Below are 25,246 nucleotides of genomic sequence, written 5' to 3'. Positions count from 1 at the left end.
TACATACTCACCTCAATATCATATATGTTGCTTCTTTGATTAAAAAAACAAAAATCACCAATGCACTTGGCTACCTTGCTAACTCAGAGGACACTTGGTATCACAGATGCTAGTGTAATATCAAATAAGCTACAAACAACTCATACATACACTCATTGTGTTTCGTTCCAAGTGCTTAAGTGCTCCTGTTACTCCAAAAGTGCTGATTAATGAAATAAAAATCACAGAATGGTTTACACAGAATGGTGCGGAAAACAAAAAACATCCAGCGAGTTCTGCGAGCAGAAACCTTGTTGAGAGGTCAGAGGAGAATGGCCTGAATGGTTCGAGCTGACAGGAAGGCTACGGTAACTCAAATAACCACTCTTTACAACCGTGGTGAACAGAAAAGCATCACAGAATGGTGATATCACTGGTTTCACTGGTTGTGTCTTTTTTTAGCAAACCATGCCCATTAAAAAAGTTACAGTCTGCACCAGTGATCATGGAAATACTAAAGTATATGTCTGATCACATTAAAAGAATAAAAATGTGTGTGTTTTGAGGTGGAATGTTTGAGTGGTTGGACCTTGTCCGAGAGGCCTGTGAGCCACGTCTGCACGTACGGCATCCATTTCAGCTCCTCTGGGTCGATGTACACCATCCCACAGCGACTGACCGTGGCTGGAGAGGCAACGGCTAAATCCTGAACCTGAGAGATAGACAGATACACAGATACACAGTGTGTAGACTAATAGAAAAAACATCCTAGATGTCTTTCATCCTCTTTCTCACCTTACCTCGAATACCATGTGTATAGAAGGTGTGAGCTTGATCCTTTCGCTATTAGCCAGACACAGCATCTTGTTGTCATCCAACACGGTGTTCATGTTCTCGATCCACAGCGCGTCCACGGGTCCATCGCTCACCACCCACTTGTGCATGTCGCTGGTGTCGTTGGCGGCGGCGCGGACGCACAGCGCCATCAAACCGTCCCTCCACTCCAGGGTGAGAGGGTTAGCTTCGCCGTACAGCTCGCCCATGCTCACGGACTTCGGGTTGAGCACGTAGGTCTTGACGGGCTGGTAGAAGGGATTTGCCTCGCAGCCTTCTGCTTCGTGGAGGGCGAGCAGTGCGTCAGCGAGGGCGCGGTACACCGTGGTCTTGCCGCCTCCTGTAGGACCCACCAGCATGACGCCGTGGCGCACCAGCATGGTCTCGTACAGCTGGATCACCTTGCCAGTCATGCTGGAGACGGGCTGCAGGGAGCGGGAGCATAGAGCCTCCTCGATATTCAACTGTAGCGCTCCGTAGTCGTGCTCGGGGATATTCACGCCAGGAAAGAGATCCGACAGAATACCACTATATATACACAAGAAGGATTTGAGTGATTTTACATACATGTTACTGATGATACTGTAAGTGTCACTGTGTGTGATTACTTTATTTGTACAGAATAAAGTGGGTGAGAGTCATTTTTTTTTAAAATCAGTTTCTGGATTTTTTTATTATACTAATTACCAACAATGGATCACTGTTTATAGAATAAATAAAATATACAGTATTTTAAAAGAGATGTATTAAAAATCTAAATACTTTAGTAAACTAGAGTGAAACTCACAGAATGAAAAAAATCGTCATATTATAGGAAGCGTTAGTAAAATGTCCTTCATCTCATCATAGATTTACAGATTGGTCCAGGACCTGATTTTTTTTTTTTTTTTAATGCATTCATGTGAAGCAGTGCAAAACCAGCACAATATTACAATTAAAAATTTCTGTCAACTTTGTGGTGATAATAGCAAATGATGAATAAGTGCTTAGCACTAATCAGTACAGAATTAAAGCCCTTACTGAGTAGTTTCATTTAGTCTATTCATCATTTAATTGAGACATTCAGAAACATTACGAGGTGCTAATATAGCAGGCATGGCTTTAAAAAAATAAAATAAAATAAATAAAAAAGAAAAGAAAAAGCAGCAAGTGTATAATTACAGCTTTTTTAGTTGAAAAGAATTTGCAAATGTCAGTTTAAAAAGTTACATTTTCTAGTTTTGTAGATTTTTTCCCATAATTTCCTCCTAGTGCCTGATTCCTGTGATGCTGTGATAATGACCTTGATACTCGATATGGGAGTTTTGCAGTTGCACTGGTTTTATATTTAAAAAGTCTTCATGGTCAGTTTTTTTTTTTTTTTACCCAAAAAGCTCTGCATCGTCCTTGAGGAACTTGGGCAGGTTGGAGTCTCGTAGCGCTCTAATCAACACCACATCCTCACTCAGGTGTGGGTTCTCTCGCTTCAGAGACCTGGAAAACACACACACACACACAGTAATGAAATAAGTCTAACACTTTAGTATACTTTTTTCTCCCACACACACACACACACAGCTGTTACTATCTAACAGATGTGTATACTCTGCAGAGATGACTAAAGATGCAATTCAACATCTCTACAATAAAAACTGACCTCACAACTGTCTACATTAAACTGAATTTTTTCACCTCATAGCCCTATTATTTTATTACACGTGTAGAATAAATAGACACTTGACTAAACACCGACACACCAAACTTTCTTTGTTTAGCTTTTTGTCCAATTCTACCAGCAGCACTTCTGTTCTGTTCAGCTAATAGCCCATTTACAATTTGTGACAAAAATCCAATAATACTAAAATTAATCATCCAACATCACGCTTTTATGGTCTTTGCTTAATCAATCGGTAGAGCAGCTTTAAGAAAGGATATCTTTTTAAAAAAAATAAAAATAAAAAATTGCATATATTCCACTGTGGTATGTACAGTATGTTATGCCTTTTGCTCAATTTCTCATTTTTCATCATTTCCTTTAATATTTTTTATTCACTTTAGGTACTTTATGTTTATTGATGTACTTTTATACAAATACAGAAAGAAACTGTTGCGCCATCACACCACGGTACAAATGACTGCTTTTTAAATTTTATATAATTTATAATTATTTCATTTTCATGTTTTACTCCTTTGAACATTTTCTATTAACATTTATTTATTTATTTATTGTTTTACACATATTCATACTTTGGAAATTAGACAATTATGAAAGATTTTATTTTATTTCAGTTTATGTCACATCCACTGTAGCTGTAATTGATTTTAGATGTGATGAGAACAATGTGTCAAATTCATTGTCTTTTTTTTGGTTTTTTTTTTTATGAAGCTGAGACAGACACAAGCTTGAAGAGATGCTTCGGAAGCCTGAAAGCGTCACAGCCGCACCGGACAATCCTGTCACTTGTTCTCACTCGATCCTCATCGAGTCTGTGAATCCTGAATCTCTCTCCGAATCGAATTTCTAAGCCGTCACTTTCTCTGGACCCAAATCTGCCTCTTGTTTTGGCTGTCTCGTCATTCTGACGTACTCGCATTAGGAGTTGACACTTTTGTTTGATCCTGGCTTCTTTTGCACTTACACAATATCACAATGTGCTGCTCAATTTATTCCAACAAGAGTTCTGTTACATTTATAGATTGTTTTAAGTAACATTTTGATTTTTAAATGGGCCTTATGAGGCTACTGGTTCATTAGCAGTAACACAACACAGATGCAGGTCTGCTTTACAAGCAAATCAGCAAATATAGATTAGATGATTATTCATCTGACTGCCTGCTCCGGGACTAGTGTGTGTGCAGCTCTTGTGTAGAAATGAGTACTAGCACTCTAGCTGCTCTCTGTCGCACTATATAAGATGGTATGATATAAGATGAAAAGGTTTTTCATCTTATATCACTGTCCTTTTTCAGCTCAGTATTTGGATTGGATTGCTCACTTGTAATTCAGTCTGGATAAAAACGAATGAATATAAAATGTTCGGCCTGATCGTAGATGGACATACCCAGCCATGACGAGAACGGATTTGACGGCTCTCATGCCGAAGTCGTAGTGGTCCTGCTGAGAAAGCTGCTCGCTGCACAGTTTATACATCTGAGTCATCTTCCTCGCCAGAGTCTTACTGGACTCAAAGCCCTCAGAGTACAAGATCACCTACAGTAAAAGAGAGAGAGAGAGAAAGAGAGAGAGAGAGAGAGAATACTATTACGTAAATGAAAAAGCCCGGTCTATTCTACTTCGCTAACAAGTGGGTTAAATGTTCTGTAATACAGAGGAATATACCTGTGCTTGCATTAATTAAGAAAGGAGTAAAACACTTAGGCTGTGCTGTTATTGGAAAGTAATAAACGATGGGACAAACACACCTCAGCGATGAGGGCGTAGTTGGGCACCATCATAGAGATGGGTCTGAAGAGGGCCTTCAGGTTGTCTGGGAGCTCAGTCCTGCCTGCGTAGCCTGGGTTCATCGTGATGAAGGCGGCGCATGTCATCACCAGCTTAATCTCTCTCCCTTCAAACATGAACCGAGACAGCTACACACACACACACACACACACATTCACCATACTTATCTACACTCACCATCATTAACTAAACATCACAAGACGTCGTATCTGAGTGTGTGTGTGTGTGTGTGTGTGTGTGTGTGTGTGTGTGTTACTTTGGCGGCCTTTGCGTTTCTGATGGTGATGAGCTGTTGGGCGATGACAGAGAGCACTTCGATGTTGATGCGGTTGAACTCGTCAAAACAACACCAGGCTCCAGACTGAGCCAGACCACTGAAGAACGTGCCCATCATCTATGCACACGCGCACACACGCACACGCACACACACACACACACACACAATGGAATCAGTGGCCTCAGTGGCACAGTTGGCCAGGTTATTCAGACTAATTCTAAAGACTAATTCACAAGCATGCATTACATTTATACCAACAGAAGGAAGTGCTTTCTCGCACCTTCTAATGTATTAGAGTAAAACACAAGGTCTTAATGCCAACACAGACCGAGTGCTTTACTGAGGAGAGTAACACAGTGAGTAACACAGTGAGTAACACAGGGCTCTGCTGCCTCCTTGGGACAGACAGCTGCACTACACATGAAATGGCTCATTGTGAGAAGTAGATAAAAAAGTGTAAAATCAGAATCGGAAAGTGAATCCTAATCAATGTCACCTTGTAATCGAGTCCATCAGAACAGTTAAAGACCACACACTGGATGGCCAGGGCTTTGGCCAGGTCTTTAGTGGTCTCGGTTTTTCCAGTGCCAGCAGGACCTGCCGGAGCGCCGCCCAGGTCCAGCTGTAGCGCCCCCATCAGACACAGGTAGCAACGGTCCTAAAAAAAAAAAAAAAAAACACCACAAACAAGCACAAGCAAGTCATTACAAGCAGACTTTACACTAAATGAGGTCCTGACCTAAAGGCCGCACGAGCGCTCCTTTAAGACCTAATATCTGAGCTTTACTCTTTCTAACACTAACTAGCACATCTATAATGAACTATGAACACATTCATACAATGTTATAAAGCCTCCATAACACCATATGTATATTTTTAGAAATATTTATTCACATGCACTACACTTTATAGCAATCTATGTTATGAACTATGAATTATGAACGTGTTACCGTGAGCGGAGTGATGACCAGACGCGGACAGGCTCCCAGGTACTCGTATCCGTAGATGTACTGAGACAGAGCCATTCTGGCCACGCAGTTATCCAGCTCCACATCCCAGTAGTAGCGCAGCTGCCTCTGCCACTCAAAGTTACTGCTCGAGTCCACCTACATGAACACATACACAAAGACATAAGATTTGGCTTAGAATGAGTGCATTAATATAAACTTGGGATCTGAGCTGCATATGCACTACTGTCAGAGCTGCAGTTACAAAACATTAACTAACAACTTCTGACCAATCAGATCTGAGCATGCTCATGATTCCGTGCTCTGAAAGGTGTGTAGCTGTCTGTACCCTTTCTTTGACGAGCTCAGTGACGATGTCTCTGGCATGGACGTCCACAGTAATGAGAGCTGTGATGATGTTCCGATGGATTTTGGGTAAGTTACCCCGCACCAGAGCGGCCAACGCGTTCAGCCTCTGTACACACACACAGTAATATTCTTGAAGAAGACGTATTATGTAGTATATTGTACTGTACCTTACCATACATTATATAAAAAACACATGGTGTTTAATATATTCATACTGTAGTTTGACCATGCTAGTATACAATTAGATATAATAATCTTTACTACTTGCTCTTTTCAGTTAAACATTGCTTTGATATAAAATCTGATTCTCATCATTCTCCAGAGTCACAGTCTTGACTCATAACTACACACCTTCCCCATTAGTTTCACTGTAGTTACCGAATAGTGTGCTTTAAGATGAATAACTGAGTAACTAGCCAGGACGTCACCTCAAAGTTTGTGAGCTCAAACTGCTGGAGGGCCTGGAAGTGGTCGTGGTCTCCCTCCAGACAGTTATCCATGTCTCTGCACCACATCAGCTGGGAGATGGTCAGCACCACCTACATGGAAAATGATGTAATGTTAAAGAAGATTCTGTTCCCTGACAATAACATCTATTTTGGTATCAACATCATGATAAATTCATTTCGATAGGTTTTTCTGTGAGTACTGTGGGCTGATTTGATCGTTTACTCGTTAAACTAGCAGCTTCATAATAGTTTTAATCAACTGTTATAATCGATTTTCATACCTACCGTTTTATTTCTGTTAAATAATTGTTTTATCTAGATGCAGATATTTTTTTAAAACGTGGCACTACTGGCACCTGCAAATGAGGTGAGAACTCAGACAGAGATTAATGAGTATCTGGTAAACAGAATTTTTTTGCTCACAGGCAGAAAAAGGAAGTGATCACAACCAGACAGCCCTGTTCAATTACGCAGTAACATTTTCCAGAAGATCTCAACCCAGACACTTTCTAGATTACACACACGAACCTGTGAAGGATGTCCGGCCACCACCCACTCCACCCGCGGTTTGCTCTGGTAGTCGGCGATGGCGGCCTTGCTGAGGCGTCTGAGAGAGGTGAACATGGCCTCCTCTACCTTCCCCAACCAGTCCTCCACATTCCCACGAGCCTTAAGGCCTTTTCCTAGAGCCACCTACACACACACACACACACACACACACACACACACACACACACACACAGAGAACAGCAAACCTCACACATAAACCCATGTGCACCTGGATAAAAATATCCTACCTCAACTGAGTCAGAACTACATGTTATTAAATTACATTTAATAAAAAAAATACTGAATTGATTTTAGGGTTAAATGTGATTTTGACCTTCTCTCCCTCGGGTGAGATCATGGCCAGGATGTCGTTGCTGTACAGTTTGTCAGCCTCTGAAACTTCGGCTGTCTGCAAGGCAAACTCCAGCCGGGAGATGGCGTCGAAACACTTCCTGAGGTGCGGCTGCACGGCCTGAGGGTTGCGTGTCTGTGCCAGGATCTCCAACAGCTCATCATTGGACAGGAAGTAGAACCTGATGCATGCACACATACATAAGTACAAAGCACATCTGTAAAATGTATTTGTGTTTGTGAGTATAATGCACATCTGGCATGGCTTTACACACCTGGGGAAAACAACTCTCTTAGACTCCAGGTAGGCCTCCAGACATTTCTGTATCTGGTCCAGTAGAGCGTTATTGTTCTGGAAGATCTCCAGAAGCCCTGAAGTGCAAAACAAAAAGAAGATATACGTATATTATGGGATGTCATTAAGAGAACAAATGTTATAGTTCATTATCATACATTTCAACATTAATACACCTGAGAAAGAGGCTGAATCATATATATGACACAAGGTGTCAATCTGAGATGAGTCTGGTTGTGCTACTGTAGTAACAAAATGTTTTCTAGAGCTGTTATAAATGTTTTATGGGTCTTATTGTTTTATAGTAGAATTGTAACAGCTTTATTGGTAATGTCTTATACAGGACTCATGACAAACTCACTGGGCATGTCTTTTAGCAGAGTTGTAAAAACTCACTCAGTATAGTGTTTTAGGGGAGCTCTATCTATCTTATCTATCTATCTAGTAAGGAGTCACACCTTTGCTGTCAGCAGATATTAATATTTATTGCAGGTACTATATGCTATGTGTTTTCTCAAGGTTATTCACAGATGTGATTAATCACAGATAATTATCTAACATGTCTGACCTGGCTGTGTAGCAGCACGCAATGCGTTGGGAAAGGTGTTCACCTTCCTCATGATGTCTTTCCAGGATTTGTCCACCTGCATGAACATCTTGGCCTCAGTCGGGAGCTGTCTCTGGATATCGGGAGCAGTGAAGATGCTCTCCAAATAAAGCCAGTTCCTCTGACATATCAACCACTCATCCTGCAGATAGCAAGAGAGAGCAAGAGATTATTTAATAATTAAAAGTATTTAAATTAGTCACAGATACAACCGTGCAAGAACTAGAGACTGGTGTTCAGAAAAGAAAACGGGACTGTGATCATCGACATGTGCTCTGAGTTTGATTACCAGTGTCTGGCTGAACAGGGAGAGCTGTTCCTGCCACTCTTCTACTTTGACCTTTATGGGACCCACATAACGTGAAGATGCCACTGTGGCCATATTGATGGTGCTGTCATCCAACAACACCTACGCACAAACACGTTCACAACAAGCATGTAACACATTATTTAAAATACAGTCCTACATCCATGTAAGCGAATCATACCACGAATTTATGGCATATAGTGTCTTTATTTCTCACCTGGATATCATCTGTGCCTCCAAGAATGAACACGTCTTTGTAGTCACGATGTAACAGCACCACAAACTCTGTGGTCTTCCACGAGTCCTCCACCTAGTAGCAATGCGAGTCTATAAATCTGCATAAACATGTGACGCAAAGAAATGCAGATATGACAATGTTCTTAACCACTGACCTTTTTCACCACTGTCTCTAGAGCTGCCTCTCCTGACGCCTGGCCTGAAATCTGAGAGACGTGATAAAGTCAATCTCCTTGTACAACAAACAACAGATACAACTGAACAAAACCATCCATTAAACTCAAAGCTTCTAAAACATCTCCCATTCATCCATTCCTTCATTCATTTGATTTATCCATGAAATCCATTTATCCATCTTCCATCTATCCCCCCCATGTGTCTCTGACCTCCTGGATCTCCACAGCGTAGTTGAAGACATTGAGTTCTTCAAGGGCATCAACAGTGAGTGGGCTCTCCAGCAGGCTGAACCCCACGATGCTCTGCAACATGCTCCAGTGCCGTTCTTTCAGACATGGGTTACGTAAATCAGTGATCACTGGTAGCTACACACACACACACACACACACACACACACAACCATTAAGACGATACAAAAATGTCAATGAAACACCAAGGAAATTGTCTGCCTGTAAAACAAACAAACAAAAAAAATTCATTGGACCAAAGTGTCAGTCGCTCCTTCAAATCAATCTGGTCAAAACAGAAGAATTATTGTTCCACCTTTCTCCTCATGGCATCCACGCCAGCTTTGAGGTGGGGCACGACGTTGTTGGGTGGAAGCCCTTTCTCCAGCTGGTTCACGTATTTGCCATACTTGTTCACCTGGGCACTCAGGGGCTCTGGGTCGAGATCTACAAATTTACTCTGTAACAGACATGCTAATGTAAGAACATGGCTGGATCAGATTGTCAGGTATTCCACAGAAGAATGAGAAAGGGGTAAAAGATCCATGCAACATAAACACGTGTGGCAATTTATAAACCTATACGGTCTACAGAAATCACGTTCCACTTTCTGTCATATTCAGAAACCAGCAATTTAAGCTCAAGAGCCTTTGGTCAAGAACTTTAGCCCAGAAAATCAGTCTAGGAACTTAAGCCTAGAAACTTGCTCTAGAAGATTAAGTCTAGGAATTGAAGTCCTGGATCTTTAACCTAGGAACTCATGCCTAATAACTTTAGCCCGTGAATTTAGATCCAGGAACTGGGATGTAATTCCAGGAATTTTATCCCAGGAACTTAAATACAATAACTTCAACCCAGGAATGTAGATCAAAGAACTGGGATTTAGTTCCAGGGATTTTAGCTAAGGAATTTAAATCTAATAACTTTGGCCCAGACATTTAGTCTAGAACTTTATTCCTGGAATTAAAAGAAAAACAGAAGAAATGATATCCATCAACTTTTTCCTAGAAACTTTAGCACAGGAACTTAAGTCCTGGATTGTGAGCCCTGGAATGCACTGTAGTATGTGCATCTGTATATGATTGTGTCTACCTGCATCCAGCTGCTCTGCAACTTGTCCCACTCTTCTAACGAATCCCACAGCAAATGTTTCAGCTTCACCTCAGCACTCAGCTCCTCCAGAGAGTCGTACTTAGTCACCTCCACCTATCCCCACACACACAGAAATAAAAAGATGCGCAGAAATGACACACACAGGCCAAGCAAAACAAGCACAGAACATCATGTGTACACAGTAACACTGAAGCACTGAAGTGCCCTTAAACGTCTTCTGACCTTAAAGTTCTTCTGGTAGGATTTGTAGCGGAAGGCTTGCTCTTGCAGCTCATCTATGGATTTCTGGATTTGTCCCAGCAATGTACGAACCTGATCGCGATTTGCATCCATATCCAGAATCAGCCTGTTCTGGAAATCCAAAAAAAAAGAGAGACAAAATAATCAAAGTTTTTACCTGAATGAATTGGCTTTAAAACCAAAGGTGGTGTGTGTGTGTGTGTGTGTGTGTGTGTGTGTGTGTGTGTGTGTGTGTGTATATCAGCTGCCTTACCTCCGCCTGTTGTTTGATCCTCTTCACCTCATTATTGAGTTCCTTGATGTCTTGCTGAAGATGCTGGCAGAACTTGGCCACGTTGGCGTCTCTCTCTCCCACCGCCTTGTCGATGGCGTTATTCATAGCCGACCGGGATGGTCGAAGCGTGCCGAAAACAGCAAGGTCTTCCGGCGGAGTGGGCACGGAGTAGCTTTCAATCAGCTTATACATCTGACACACCAACTCAGCCTCCTCGTCCAGGGATCCGGTCTGAGACATGGAGAGAGAAAGAGAGAGAGAGAGAGAGAGAGAGAGAGAAATTAATTCCATCACAAACTAAATACTAAAACTGAAATAACCAGCAAGGCTTGTCACAATAAACACAAGGATCATACAAACAACAATTTGTAACTCTTACCCGCTCCTGGATCTCCTCCAGGAAGGTGAGGGAGTTGACGTACTCAATGGTAGTTGTAGGGATGAGCTCCAGTTTGAAGCAGGCATCTTGTATCTCAGCGATGACTGCGTCCATTTTTCTTTTAGCCAACAGCGGCAGCATGCTGTTAATGGCCTGCAGTGTCACACCATATGAAAATGTAAAATAAAATAAAATAATAAATAAATAAATAAGCACCCTAAATCTAAGCTACTAAAATATTCTAGTACACATATGCACTATATGATTACTAAAATATTATTGTGGTATTGTCATAAGAAGTAATGCTGCTATAATCCTATAGAATTGTTAGCTCTTTTTTGTAAAGCTTAAAAATTTCATATTTAACATGTACTTCCTCCTCATATTATTTAGAACAGAATTGTGCAGTGCTTAATATCTTGGATTTTGAGGACCCTGATGTACTTAAAATACTAAACAAGTCAGATTTCAACCTATTAGCACAACTATTATTGATGTAAAGACCTATGAAATATTCATGTGTGTGTGTGTGTGTGTGTGTGACCTCTAGGCAGCGCAGTGGAGATGGTGTTAGCTTGCTCTTTAGTTGAGTTGTGTCCACCAGCAGGATTCCCAGGTATCTCTTCAGCTTAAGGGCCAGAGCTTCCTTATGCTGGCTATGATATCTCTTCAGACTTTCACCAAAAAACGCTAAATCTATGTCACACGCATATACACACACACACACACATTAGAATGTGAACTACTGTCTTTACTCTCACTGCAAATGCAATGCCTGATAAAGTGCTCTGATGGTGTGAACTGGATCGCTCTACCGTGGTCCTGTTCTTTAAGAGCTTCCAGGTCCAGGCTTTCGTTCTCTTTATAAAAGACGTGGAATGACTTGAAGTTGTGTGCATACGCATCGGCGGCATCAAACGCAAACTGGATGGAATTCTGGGAGTAGAAAACACAAAACATTTCCACTTAACACTATGCCGCTGTTAGAAGTAAAATACACAGAGGCTACTATGTTGAAAGAAAACTCTTGTACACATGTAACTTTATGCCGATGCTGGATTGTTGTTTATGCACAGAACAATGAGAACCTTGATGTTACGGATGATGTGCTGCAGGTGCTGATCATTCTCCAGTGTGGCCTCTAAATCTGGACCATCACCACAGGTCTTCTGTGTGATCTGTAACACACACACACACACACACAAACAGATATACAGTATTTTTTTTAAAAAAAAAAAAAAAAAAAAAACCTTTACATACACATCCACAGAACTTTGTTTAATTACTATTATATACCATTATAGTTTGGGGTGTGTGTCACTAGTGTTGTACCTCGTCATTAATGATGTTTGTGTGTCAGTAGTGTTGAGTTGTGTGTCAGTAGTGCTGTACCTTATTGTTAATGATGGTTTGTGTGTCGGTAGTGTTGAGTTGCGTGTCAGTAGTGCTGTACCTTATTGTTAATGATGGTTTGTGTGTCGGTAGTGTTGAGTTGTGTGTCAGTAGTGCTGTACCTTATTGTTAATGATGGTTTGTGTGTCGGTAGTGTTGAGTTGCGTGTCAGTAGTGCTGTACCTTATTGTTAATGATGGTTTGTGTGTCGGTAGTGTTGAGTTGTGTGTCAGTAGTGCTGTACCTTATTGTTAATGATGGTTTGTGTGTCGGTAGTGTTGTACCTTGTTGTTAATGTTTGTGCGTCAGTAGTGTTGTACCTCGTCATTAATGATGTTTGCGGGTCAGTAGTGTTGTATCTTGTTTTTAATGATGTTTGCGGGTCAGTAGTGTTGTACCTTATTGTTAATGATGAGTTGTGTCGGTAGTGTTGAGTTGTGTGTCAGTACTGTTGTACATCTTCATTAATGATATTTGTGTGTCAGTAGTGCTGTACCTCGTCATTAGTGATGGTTTGTGTGTCAGTAATGTTGTACCTTGTTGTTAATTATGGGTCTCGTGAAGGCGTCAAAGTCGGAGTCTAGCACTAGAGGCACCAAAAACAGGACTGTCTCCTGGAAGCGGGAGATTATCTCTGCTACATTCTCCTGATACATACACAAACACACAAAAGTCAACACACTGTTCTCTCAAACCTGAATACTGGGTATCATTAGAGAGTCTGGTATATTTTTCTCACTAAACCTGATGTAAAACCCCTCCAGGCTGACATTCCTCATGCTCATTGGAAAAAAAAAAAATCCTAGCAGATATTTAATAATATCTGGGCCCAGATTCCAAGCCCTTGTCTCATGTATACGAATATTTATTTATTTATTTTTTTTAAACGTAATTTACACCTACACACATACACACACCTGGAAGTCCCTGATGGACGGCTGGAAGGACAGCGCATGTGTGTCCAGCATCAGCTCCGTGATAAACATGGGCAACACTGAAGCTTCAGCATTCTGTTCCGACACACTGTCCTGTAACACACACACACACACACACGGCAACCCATGAAGCAAACACACAGCAAATGTTCAAAATATGCAAGCACCATCTTGGCATCACATCAGAATGCACACACACACACACACACACACACACACACACACACACACACACACACACACACACCTTGTCGTCTGTGTCATGTGTGGCCTCTGCGCTGGCCCAGCTCTGTATGAGTGTGTGTGTCGGGGTGTGTGCGCTGTGCTCCTGGAGCGCGTTCAGCAGCTTGCTGATGGAGTTGACGGCCAGCGTGTGCAGGGTGCTCATGATCAAATAATCAGCCAGGCGGATGAAACTGAACACACACCCAAACACACACACACACACACACACACACACACACACACGGTCATGCATAGCAACCAAACACATCACGCTACCCCATTGTTGATTATTTTCCTATAACAGCACGCCCCTAAGTGTTTTATTTTTGACAAAGTACACGACACAGGCATTTATTCAAAGCCCTTTTCTAATATCAAGCTATCAGTATTCTAAAGTCAAGCAAAGTGTTTCAGTGTGTGTGTGTGTTTGTGTGTGTTTCTGTATGTGTGTTTCTGTGTGTGTGTGTGTGTGTGAGAGACATTAACCATGTGAGGCGATTGCAGTGGTATTTCTTGGTGAGCTGATCACTGTAGCTCGTTTTGTCTGGAATCTCTTCATATAACTGCTGCAAATCAGCACACGGCTTACTTTCATCTCCATCTGACACACACACACACACATCTTACATCTTACACATTTCAGAATGTTCAGAAAGAGCAGATTTACGTCATCCATAATCTAATCTATACCACACAACATCCAACATTAACCCGTGTGTGTACAGTTCTCACCTTTGCCGTAGTCAGGTATGTACCCGGCCTCCAGCAGAGCCGTGTAACACGCCGTCACCGCCACCTCCTTTACCAGCTCTCGAAACTCCCCCAGTCTTGACGACACCTGCGACACACATAAGAAGGATTTTGTTAAAATTAAGGTAATTATTATTCATCTAAACATAAATTTTGAAAAGCAAACACCACAACACAGAGGATTGTAAGAAGCAGTATACAAGCTCAGTGTGGAGATTTGTATACACTATATCACAGTAATGTCCTGGCACTGTTCAGAAGTGTGTGTGTGTGTGTGTGTGTGTGTGTGTGTGTGTGTTATTTCTCACCTCGCTGAGCTGAGTGTACTGAGCGGACTGGAACTCCTCGAGTGTGTACGCTTGCTGTGTTTCGATTCTGCACAGGTCCATGTCGCTGATGCGATAGCACAGCTCCCTGATGTTGATCAACGCCGGTCTCAGAGACTGCAACACACCGACACGGGAAACTCGTTCGTTCGTTCATAAGCCATTGAACAATGAAGGTTCAATTTATTCCATTTAAGTCACATTTGATCAGCCAATCACAAACTCCATCATGTGACATCACCTCTAGCCTTTTAATCCTTCGTTATACGCTATAAAGTTTATCAACGTTAACTAAACAAAGCACTGCTGATAACTTTCTAGTGGTTGTTATCTGACATTAGGTAAACTGCATACTGTCAGGTCAGATACGTAAAGAATAAAACCCTTGGGGAATGCTGTTTTTCCAATAACAGCACATCTGGAGATGTTTTATTCCTCTTACACCACACAAATTTGCCTACTTTTTTTTAAATAAATTTTTTTTAATGAATGACACATCCTGCTTTTATCGGTTTCTAGTTACGTTTAATGTTAGTTCCTGTTATCACTTATGTTACAGCAGCTATAAAGCCGTTCCCTCACCAGCCTCCCTTTTATTTATTTATTTATTTTTAAGTATAAAGTCCTCTATTCTATTCACCATATCTACAATTATTTTATGACATTTTAGGAAAAGAACAGCTAGTAATAACATCATGATGTCATTGGCTGAGCAAGTTTAACTGATGCACCACCCTTTTTAATGTAGGGACAGCAGGCTCACTGTAGATAAAACCCCACACACACACACACACACACACACACACACACACACACCTCATTCATAAAGAACAGGCTCTCTTGCAGGGCGCACTTGCATGCGTTGATGGTTTTTTGGCGCACGTTTGAGCGCCACATACGGAAGGCTTTTCTCTTGCGGAAGAGGGCGAAGGTCGGGATGCGCTGGAGTCGCTGGTGGCAAAGGTACTCCTGCTCCCAGCACTCCAGCGACATGAAGTTCACCCCATCGCTACTGTAGTGCGTCACGCCGCGCGCGCTGATCGTGTAGTAATTCGACTTGTTTATGGCTGCGTATGGTACGATCCTGTCAGGACAAAATCTCCGGTCAGTTTAACCCTTATGTTCTGCTTGAGTTGGGAGAAACAGTACAGTCATCATACAAAAATCATTAGAATGCCATTAATGTCCTCATGCCATGACACACACTCACCTCACACACCTGATCAATGTTGAGGCCATATATAAACCTGAAAGATCTATCGTTTAAAGTAACAACTGAACCTTACTTCAGGTCGTAGGATGCTTTGGAAGTCGCTGACGTCATGTAGAAGAAGCCGAGGTGAGGGTTGTTCCGGATGAGCTGCGCGATCTCGTAGGGACAGCGAATTCCAGCGCTGATCACTTCCTCCACAGAGCTGAAGAGCGGCCGACTGGAGATGGGCGGGGACGGGGTGTGGCTAATAGACAGGGTGTGGCTTATAGACAGGGTGTGGCTTTTGGAGGAGCTCCTCAGCTTTTTGGCAGAAGAGGTGGAGCTCTGAGTGAGCTGGACCTGCAGAAACAACACATTTCAACACACAGGAAATCACTCTGGAGAGCAACGACGGTGTTTAATCCATGTAGCGACTCAGACTGGCTTGCTAACTACTAGCGAGCAGAATAAAGAGACCTGTCTTTCTTTGAGATGGTCAGGAAGCTGAGGGAGGTGGAAGGAGGAGGAACTGGGGTCTGTTCTTTCTGTAGGAGGCTTCCGTCCATCACTGTTTCTCGTGTCGATGTTCTCTGGCTGGTTTCGGTTCTGGTGCTGCTTAAGAGCCGGCTGGAGTAAAGCACAATCAGCATACAGAGATTATACACAAACGCACACATACACACACACACACACACACACACACACACACACACACACAGTTTCCAGAGCTGAATGCATGCACAAATTAAAGCACAAATGAATGAACTAATCAATCAATCAAATGATCAACCAGATTCTTTTTTGTGTCTCACCAGTAGCTCCTGGCGCATGGGTTTGGGTCCACTATGCTGTCTCTGTTGTGTAAACATGTGAGGTGTGAACAGCAGGGCATCAGGATCACGCTGAAGGACACTGGGCCCTGTCGATACCAGACGCGATCTCAGCAGCTCTGGGTCCACTGGCGTGAGGGAGTGTGGCAACATGGGGGAGCGCACCCCTGACACCCTGCGTGCACCGTCCTCTCGGGTCGGTCCCCCTGGATTGTGCGAGGACATTCTGTCTCCACTGTCTCAATTCAGCTCTTCTTTAATCCCTACAGATGAAACCAAATGGAAGTTGGGGAAATGATAATGATTTGAACCCTTGCTAATATTCTGAATTCGACTCAGAATCGTTTGCAATAAGTGAGTGAGTCAATTCCAAGAATCGATTCAGCACAAATCTTGATTAAAGATGAGGAAAATTTAAAAAATGCAATATTAAAGCACATAGGATAATACATTATTATGACTGGCAAGGCGATTCCTAATACCTGGAGTCAATTCGAAGTTAGTTAACTCGAGTTAAGTCCAACTCAAAAGGAATCGATTCTCTGATTCCAGTTTGAGCTGAAGTCGACTCTATATATTCACTGGGAAAAGGGAGTCGACTCTAAAGCTTTGATTCAAAACTTTGGAGTCGACTCAATATTCTCAATACATGGAATCGAAGAATCGATTCCTTTTAAGTTCGACTCTTAGGTCTAACCGTCGGTAGCGACATATTTAGATAGTTATCTAATTTAATTCATATTAGCGTGTGTATTTTGAATGTTTAAACACGAATTAATAATAAAAGTGACATTATAATATTTAGAAAATAACCCAAAATTAAAAAAAACGAGCTGACGCTGAGCTAATTAGTTAGCTGAGCTAATTAGTTAGCTATGCAGGTAACTAACGCTAAATAGCGCGCGTGCCAGCTACCTACGTTAAATTAACCTTAAATTGACTTTACCTCGCTTAAAAAGGCAAAAACACGATATATTTTAACACGTCGTTCCAGCTATTGCATAGTTTGCAAGTGAAATAGCAATTTAAAGTCCAGAAATAAGAAATAAGTGTAGAAAGTTATAATCTCCCGTTCAACGCCAAACTCTGCGCTGTCATTTATCTGTTTGGAGTTGCTAAGCTACAGACACGCCCCTAATCGACCGCCGGCTGTATGTCAAATTACCTGCTTAAACACTACATTAGTGCACTACATAGGGAGCGACCTAATGGAGGTGTAGTGCCCTATGTGTTTAATATGCAGCGATTTGGAATTCAGCCACCCACTTAAGCAGGAAGGTGGTATGTCCAGCCGATTTTTGGGTGTAAACTGCTGAGTTGTACTTTATTTAACCTCAATGTTCTGTTTAATATTTAATAATGAACACTTTCTACTCGATATAATAATTGTAAAGTACATTATTTTAAATTATTCTTTAAAATATTCACTATTTTAGAGCTTGGCTGTGGATCTAGATGAGGTTTTTTTAGCCCAGAAAAGAATGCAGTCTGACACAATGTCCTTAGCAAAGTAATTTAAAACATAATGGTAAAAATATGCACAAGTTAAGTATGATGTTAAAGCAAGAATAAACAAATAAAAAAGAAAAAAAAATGCACATCTCTATAATTAGTATTTACATTATTCCAGAAAAGTTTAGGTTAGCTTGAGTTATTTTTTCCCAGTATTTGCTGCTGTATAGTTTAAAATATAAAACATGAAAAGGTGAAAGTATTTTAATAAGTTATAGCGCAGTCATGAACAGCCGGAATATTTAAATTGATAATGAAGATGTGCAGAAATTAAACATTTTAAGCAGTCTATGTGTCTTTTTTCTTTATTTCGAACCTAAAAATCATTGTTTTAAAGTCAAAAAATCATTTTCTGCTTTAATGAATTAGTCTGACTGCAGTCTATCTGTCACTTTCTAGTTTATAATTCACACTAAATTCTTTCCACCATGAAAAAGAGGGAAACAAACATCAAGGGTGTCTGATGAAAAAAAAAAAACTCATGTATTAGAATATTTCATATACATACAGTAATACAGCATGAACAATAAGTGTATGAATAATATAGTGATATTAACCACATCTTCTGACAACTAATGGATTATGCGTATTTATGGGAAAAAAATAATTACTTTTAATTTTATTAAAACACACAGAACATGAATTATACAGTAGGTATCGATTTAAATAACAAAATTAAAGATCTGCACAGAAAAAAAACTCAGGGCCGTGCTGTAATGGGAGGAAAATAATCAAGTTGACTTTTTTCTATATATTAACATCAATTACACCAATTATGAATAAATAAATAAAATTTATTTAATTTTATTTAGCCCCCTTGTACACCAGGAACTCCTGCTTATAAACACTGTAGATAAAATACTTCCCATAATCCCAGTGGATTATAAAGTGTTAATTAATTCCACTCACTCCAACACACACTCTCACAGTCTTCTTCCAAAACGATAGATATCATGCAACCAAAAAAAAACAGAAACATTTATATAACGTTTATCCATTTTCTCCATTCTGCGTTTCAGTTGCCCAGTCAGACGAGTGTAGCCTCGCACTCGCTCACCGCCTGGATCATGAGCTCATCAGGAATCTCCTCTTTTTCCTCCATGCTCCTCTCCACTTCATCCAGCGCCTCCAGGCACGAAGCATCGTCATCCCAGCACTCCTGCGTGTTCTCCGTCTGGGGGTGTGAAGCGGATCGGTCCGTTTCCTCGCCCTCTCCTGAAGCGCGTGCAGGGACGCAGCTCGGACTCAACTCGATGTTTCCCAGCTCGTCCATGAGGAACTGCTGATCGTCCTCGTCCTGGAAACGGACACACATACAATTCAAATAAATCAAATCAATGGGCCATTTCTTTATAAATTAGTCAACAGGAAGTGGTTAGAATTGAGTGACGGACCTCCTTCAGCATGTAGCTCATACACACCTCCTGTGGTAGCGGGTAACCTGTGCGAAATACGTCGAATATATGATTTTTTTTTAAAGCAGGACTGGTGTGTAAAATAAGATGATACTGGGATAAATGGTGGTGTGATAGAGCTGTGAGTGGTGAACTCACTAGAGGATCTGTAGTTCTGTCTCCTGCACTCAGGATCATGGCACCTCTGGTACCACACCTCTTCTTTCAGATCCACGATGATCCTGCGAAGATTTAATAACACACCAGGAGAACTGTTTTTTTTCCTCTTTGGTATTATCCCTGTATATCTCGAATGCTGAGTAAGAGTAAAAGTGCACGTCTCTCAGATGTTCGACAGGATTAAATCACTTATTGAATCACATGATTACTCACATGATGTTGTTGCTCTTGTGGAAGCGACCCACGTTAGAACACCAGCGGTACTTCCCAACGTCGTAGACCAGCAGCTGCTCCGATACGAAGTAGGTCCAGCGCCTAATGTCTGTGATTTAACATAAACTCAAGCTCAGCTTACACAGGCTGATACTGACTAAAAGCTTGAAGTGCCTTATAATAATTCATAATTCTTTCTGCTCATGCTTACTTCCTTGAATGCCATCCCTGAGCGCCAGCTTCAGCACAAAGTCGTCCAGTTCCTTGTACGGCGAGGCCTGATGTTCACCTGCAAGCTCTGGGGATAAATCGTAGATAAATAACCGCCCAATATTTCTCTTTCTCAATCCTCATACTAAATATTCTTACATCACAGTGCTACTGGATTCTCAACTGCTCAGAAGGTGATTCATTTTCTAACAGCGGCTCTGACGAGTAGTTCCAGTTGTGAGGCAAATCACAGGTTTATATTAATACCTTCGTTCTCATACGTTATCAAGTCTATAGTAAGGATTTAGCGGACTCGTCCTCAATAGACATAATGAGTTGCGGTGAGTAATGAATGAGCAGCACGTGAGGGATGTACTACCTGAGCTGTGTGGGCCTCTGTGTCGAGCCGAACACCCAGATTCGTTCGAAGTCCTCTCCGGAGCATCAAACGTCAGAATCCTCTGAGACGTGAAGCTGCGTAGAAATGAGCACACGTTAGTGACACCTAAACGTACCATATACGTTAATCTGTCACTAAATATCGAGCTGTCTTGGTAAACTGAAACACTCAGAGACTAAGCTTTGTGTGAGACGAATCATTTTCTGTGCGTGGAATTGACTCCAAAGCTTTGGGGTTGACTCTTAGTTTTCAGTGCCTGGAATCAGGGAATCGACTCCTTGTCTAATCGACTCCCAGCACCTTCGACCTGAACCGAAAGCAAGATGGCGACCTGATAACTTCAGACACGTTATATATATTTGTGTACGTTAAGAAAATTAAATGATGTTGCATTTATTAATGTCGAAAAAACGGTTTAACTCTTTTTTTCGACAATAATCAAGCTAGTTGATTCAAATACTTGTGGTGTGAGGTGACGTAGTGTGTGTCACCGCGTGCTTCATAATGATTTTTATTATCAAATGCAGCTGATTTTGTTGATTAGTTGTTACAGCGCTACCAGTACCCCTTAAACAATATGTTATATAAATATATAAGATGTCTGTACATTTTAGACTACAGTATATAGAATATATATATTACTACTATACCAATATTGTCAGTTTTGCATAATTACCTCACATTGGTGACCAAAGAGGCTAGGAAAATGCGTTCCTCCTCTGTAGTGTGCTTGTTGGAACTCGGGACAAACTTGTTATCCTCAGCTACGGAGAACGCAGCGTTCTTCCCCAGCTTGGAAGACTTGTACAGGCGGAAGTTTCGGTTTTTGGTGTACACACCTGCGTAATACACGGTGTTTAGATCGTCCTCCGTTATTGTAGATGCTACGGATAAACCACAGATGTTGGTGTCCCAGCGATTGTTTGCTGTGACATGCGCTGACTCTCGTCAAACACGTTGAGTTTTCAGTGACTCAGTGTCTGAGAAAGCTGCAGGTAACCTTACCGAGATCCACAAACAGCTGCTTTTTCCCATCCTTTCCCTTCACTATCAAAAAGCCCAGGTCTTCCTCATCTTCATCACGCTTCATTCTCTTCGACTGAGGCCCCTCGCTGACATCATCGACGTCTTCTGGAGGGTTCTCAGCGCTGTGTTAATGACAAACCAGACTTTAGAGCGCAACTAAAAGCCCAACATCAAAGGAAAGATAACATAATTACTGCACATCATAATTTATAACCGGGAATGGTAATAAACAGATTTTCTGGACAATAAGTCACTCCGGTGTACAGGAAACACTAAATCCTAAATTCTATCTGCTTAGTCAGACAGACATTAATGCCAACTGAGGAATTAATGTGCCAAGGTGGTTAAATCCAATTATCAAACTTGAGCTAAATTCCACAAATATTGCAGTTAATTATGTTTAATTTATTGAGGAAGTCTTCGTGATGGCTGATTATTTAAAAATTGAATAATTGTGAAGCTCTAGGGAAATCTCTCTGCAAGCACATCCTCATGAAAATGTCATTATATAGGACGTTTTGGGGATTGTTAGAATAATGCTATAATAACTCTGTGCTAACACTACTGAACCTTCCCATAACCTTCCAATAACTGCTAAAGTAGTGCAATTAGACAGCCATATAACAATCACACTAATGCTAAAATTACAACATGTATGCAGGTCGTTTTTGCTAGAGCACCAGCGTGAAATTAAAGAAAACAAAACTGCAGACCAATCTAAAGTATTAGGAGTTGCTGTAGTTTTGCTCACCCTTTATGGAGATATTTCAGCGCTGGTTTGAGTATGTGATGGATGAGACTACCTGAAATGGAAAAACACAAATAGATATGTCATTTATTGTAAAAATAATAAATAACATAATAAATGACAAAAGTGAGTCATTCACTGAGTGAGCGAGTGAGGCAGTGAGCGAGTGAGTGATTTAGAGAGTGATTCAGAGAGCGAGGAAGTGAGCGAGCGAGTGAGTGATTCAATGAGTCAATTAATTAGTGAGTGAGAGAATCAGGCCAGGAGTGATCGAGTCATTCAGCAAGTGAGCAGGGCAGTGAGTCAGTCAGTGAGTGAATGAAGGAGGGAGTGACTGAGTGAGTAAGTGAAAGCCTGAGTGAGTGAGTGAGTGAGTGATTGAATGAATGAATGAGTAAAAGCGTGAAAGAGTGAGCGAGAGAGTGAGTGAGTGAAAGAGAGAGTGAGTGAGTGAGAGAGTGAGTGAGTGAGTGAGAGAGTGAGTGAAAGAGAGAGTGAAAGAGAGAGTGAGTTAGGGAAAGAGTGAGCGAGTGAGTGAGTGAGAGAGTGAGTGAGTGAGAGAGTGAAAGAGAGAGTGAGTTAGGGAAAGAGTGAGCGAGTGAGTGAGAGAGTGAGTGAAAGAGAGAGTGAGTTAGGGAAAGAGTGAGTGAGTGAGTGAGAGAGTGAGTGAAAGAGAGAGTGAGTTAGGGAAAGAGTGAGTGAGTGAGTGAGTGAGTGAAAGAGAGAGTGAGTGAGTGAAAGAGTGAGTGAAAGAGAGAGTGAGTGAGAGAGTGAGTGAAAGAGTGAGTGAAAGAGAGAGTGAGAGAGAGAGTGAGTGAGTGAAAGAGAGAGTGAGTGAGTGAAAGAGAGAGTGAGTGAGTGAAAGAGTGAGCGAGTTAGGGAAAGAGTGAGAGAATGAGCGAATGTTTCAGTGAAAGAGTGAGTGAAAGAGTGAGCGAGTGAGAGAGTGAAAGAGAGAGTGAGTTAGGGAAAGAGTGAGCGAGGTCCATGAGGTGATTCATATCTAACAAGTGGCAGTCAGCACTGTGTGTTACGCAGTAATCCGCACTCACCGACATGCTTGTTGTCCTTGAACGCACAGTCGGGGAGCAGGAAGATGAGATGGCGGCTGAACTTCTCGGCTGTGCTGGAGTCCAGATTCAGCACGTCTTTTGCCGAGCACTGCAGACTGTACGTCTCCTCCAACTTCACACACACATACTGATGTTGGAGGAAAAGAGACGTATAGTTACAACCTGCGAGTTGTTTAGTACGCTGTTTCCTGCTGTATACCAGCTGACTGTTTACGCATACAGTATGTTTTTACCTGAATCAGCGACGCCACCATCTTTATGCCATCCAGGTGTGTGTTAGAGGCTACGTCAAACTCCAGGTCGAAGTAGAGCTTGCAGACGGCTCCCTCCGGAATCACCTCATAGCAGTGCATCAGTGACTGTCTGTGTGAACTACAGTACAGGCACACGATTGATTACACGGTGTGGAAATGATGCCACCTACAGGCAGGGCAGTGTAAGTGCACCATCCTGACCCCTGCCTGTATCCAGCCCAGAACATTTCCTCAGCAGGTGAAAGTATCTATTCTGTATGAATAACTGAGTCAGGTTACCTGTAGTAGTGCCAGAGCTCACTGTAGCTGGTCACTAAATAAACCCTGTGTCCTGCGTCTGTGCTCTCTTTCTCCAGAGCAAACACGTGCATGTGCTGAAAAGGGACAGAACAAAAAAGATGTTGTTTTGTCTCTAATGATTTTTCACTGTAGTGCTGGAGAACCTGATCTTCTCCCTCCCTGGTTTCTACCTGTTTGCAGCGCTGGCTGAAGGCGATGGCGTCGCTCTGGCGAGGGAACAGCCTCCATACGGAGGACGGCTGCCACGGCCGGGACAGACGAGCTTTATACGGGCAGCTGATGGGGGCGGATTGGTAGGATAGAGCCCTCTGCTCCACCGCCTTCACTCTGTCCTGCCACTTTCCCCTCGTCATCCTCACTACGCTGTTAGTTTAGGGTGACAATACGTCTTCCACTGAAATAAAAAAGAACAGAAAGGGAAAAACAGACGTTATATTGTCCAAACTGTCTTTTTTTTTTTTTTTTTTAACATTCTGTTAAAGGTGTAAAAAAATAAGAGATACAATTATATATCATCTATAAAATGCAATATGAGGGGTGTGTGTGTGTGTGTGTGTGTGTGTAGTAATTTCCCCACATCAGCCCCGCATCTCTACACACACTTTAATTACATTACAATGACATCTTGACCTTTCCAAAATGGCGGACGCGTTGACGTGACGCGGAAGTTCTAAACAACCGCCATATTACGTGTACTGTTTTGTTTTGTTTTTTTTCTATGTATAAAGGTTAACGTCGCACAAATGTGACAATATGTTGCTTTCTAGCTACGTATATAACACCGAAAACTTTCATCACCTATTGTCCTACACCTTTAAAATCTCAGATTTTACACAAAAATCAAAGCCAGGTTTGAATGTTTTGTTGCTAGGATAGCGTTAAGCTAACTAACCTGGCTCGTGCGTTTGCAAAACATAAACAATTAAATATCTAAATAAATAAAACACCTAATAACATTAACTCTTAAACTCAATTATTAATACTTACTATGTTTTTTGTCTTCTTGAAATGTAGTTTGTCATGTTTTACGACATTTCGACAGTTTACAACGCTACATTCTTGACTTCACTGTTACGAATCTGACAACCTGTCACGCGCTGTTGTGTTTGGATATTCGCGGGCCGCAGTGCATGCCGGGAAAACAGGGAATGTCTTATGGTTGCCAGATTGAGTTATTACGTGCAAGTTTTTCCTTTTACAAACACTTTTTATTTCTGTTCTTTTTTTTCTCAC

At 41.6% G+C, this 25,246-nt stretch overlaps 2 protein-coding genes across 3 annotated transcripts in view; both read right to left on the bottom strand.

The window, feature by feature from the left end:
• The window catches only part of dnah6 (dynein, axonemal, heavy chain 6), a 56,439-nt gene extending 38,646 nt beyond the window's left edge, over nt 1-17,793 (bottom strand). The window contains exons 1-37 of the mRNA XM_053230946.1: nt 17,650-17,793; nt 16,686-16,966; nt 16,351-16,500; nt 15,968-16,233; nt 15,498-15,765; nt 14,664-14,798; nt 14,338-14,443; nt 14,092-14,206; nt 13,628-13,796; nt 13,363-13,473; nt 12,982-13,092; nt 12,142-12,231; nt 11,869-11,989; nt 11,598-11,749; nt 11,054-11,206; nt 10,654-10,905; nt 10,383-10,511; nt 10,140-10,253; nt 9,364-9,507; nt 9,030-9,185; nt 8,799-8,849; nt 8,624-8,716; nt 8,389-8,508; nt 8,061-8,241; nt 7,473-7,569; nt 7,181-7,379; nt 6,826-6,990; nt 6,277-6,387; nt 5,829-5,954; nt 5,483-5,638; nt 5,029-5,190; nt 4,512-4,649; nt 4,216-4,383; nt 3,855-4,003; nt 2,179-2,286; nt 780-1,341; nt 569-691 (exon numbers count right to left, since the gene is read on the bottom strand). Of these exons, the coding sequence (XP_053086921.1) occupies nt 569-691; nt 780-1,341; nt 2,179-2,286; nt 3,855-4,003; nt 4,216-4,383; nt 4,512-4,649; nt 5,029-5,190; nt 5,483-5,638; nt 5,829-5,954; nt 6,277-6,387; nt 6,826-6,990; nt 7,181-7,379; nt 7,473-7,569; nt 8,061-8,241; nt 8,389-8,508; nt 8,624-8,716; nt 8,799-8,849; nt 9,030-9,185; nt 9,364-9,507; nt 10,140-10,253; nt 10,383-10,511; nt 10,654-10,905; nt 11,054-11,206; nt 11,598-11,749; nt 11,869-11,989; nt 12,142-12,231; nt 12,982-13,092; nt 13,363-13,473; nt 13,628-13,796; nt 14,092-14,206; nt 14,338-14,443; nt 14,664-14,798; nt 15,498-15,765; nt 15,968-16,233; nt 16,351-16,500; nt 16,686-16,928 (5,694 nt within the window). The 5' untranslated portion in view covers nt 16,929-16,966; nt 17,650-17,793. The remainder of the gene's footprint in view (nt 1-568; nt 692-779; nt 1,342-2,178; nt 2,287-3,854; nt 4,004-4,215; nt 4,384-4,511; nt 4,650-5,028; nt 5,191-5,482; nt 5,639-5,828; nt 5,955-6,276; nt 6,388-6,825; nt 6,991-7,180; nt 7,380-7,472; nt 7,570-8,060; nt 8,242-8,388; nt 8,509-8,623; nt 8,717-8,798; nt 8,850-9,029; nt 9,186-9,363; nt 9,508-10,139; nt 10,254-10,382; nt 10,512-10,653; nt 10,906-11,053; nt 11,207-11,597; nt 11,750-11,868; nt 11,990-12,141; nt 12,232-12,981; nt 13,093-13,362; nt 13,474-13,627; nt 13,797-14,091; nt 14,207-14,337; nt 14,444-14,663; nt 14,799-15,497; nt 15,766-15,967; nt 16,234-16,350; nt 16,501-16,685; nt 16,967-17,649) is intronic.
• Nucleotides 17,794-18,249: 456 nt separating this feature from the next.
• Nucleotides 18,250-25,126, bottom strand: primpol (primase and polymerase (DNA-directed)). 2 transcript variants are annotated; one of them, XM_026947697.3, is made up of 14 exons: nt 25,001-25,126; nt 24,184-24,407; nt 23,993-24,087; nt 23,693-23,831; nt 23,439-23,586; nt 22,390-22,441; nt 21,618-21,760; nt 21,289-21,496; nt 20,592-20,686; nt 20,214-20,300; nt 20,003-20,111; nt 19,769-19,851; nt 19,610-19,656; nt 18,250-19,512 (listed from the first exon to the last, which is right to left on the bottom strand). In XM_026947697.3, the coding sequence occupies exons 2-14, from the start codon at nt 24,364-24,366 to the stop codon at nt 19,243-19,245; spliced, it is 1,659 nt and encodes a 552-aa protein (XP_026803498.3). In that variant the 5' UTR covers nt 24,367-24,407; nt 25,001-25,126; the 3' UTR covers nt 18,250-19,242. The 2 variants fall into 2 exon arrangements, with proteins under 2 accessions (XP_026803498.3, XP_026803499.3); XM_026947698.3 differs by having other exon boundaries at nt 18,252-19,512; nt 21,289-21,451.
• Between the last annotated feature and the right edge of the window lie 120 nt (nt 25,127-25,246).

The sequence above is a fragment of the Pangasianodon hypophthalmus genome, chromosome 28 (assembly GCF_027358585.1).
Source record: "Pangasianodon hypophthalmus isolate fPanHyp1 chromosome 28, fPanHyp1.pri, whole genome shotgun sequence".
In the NCBI taxonomy this organism is placed as follows: domain Eukaryota; kingdom Metazoa; phylum Chordata; class Actinopteri; order Siluriformes; family Pangasiidae; genus Pangasianodon; species Pangasianodon hypophthalmus.
Note: the sequence above shows the minus strand (reverse complement) of the source record. Positions and strands in the feature narration are given on the sequence as shown.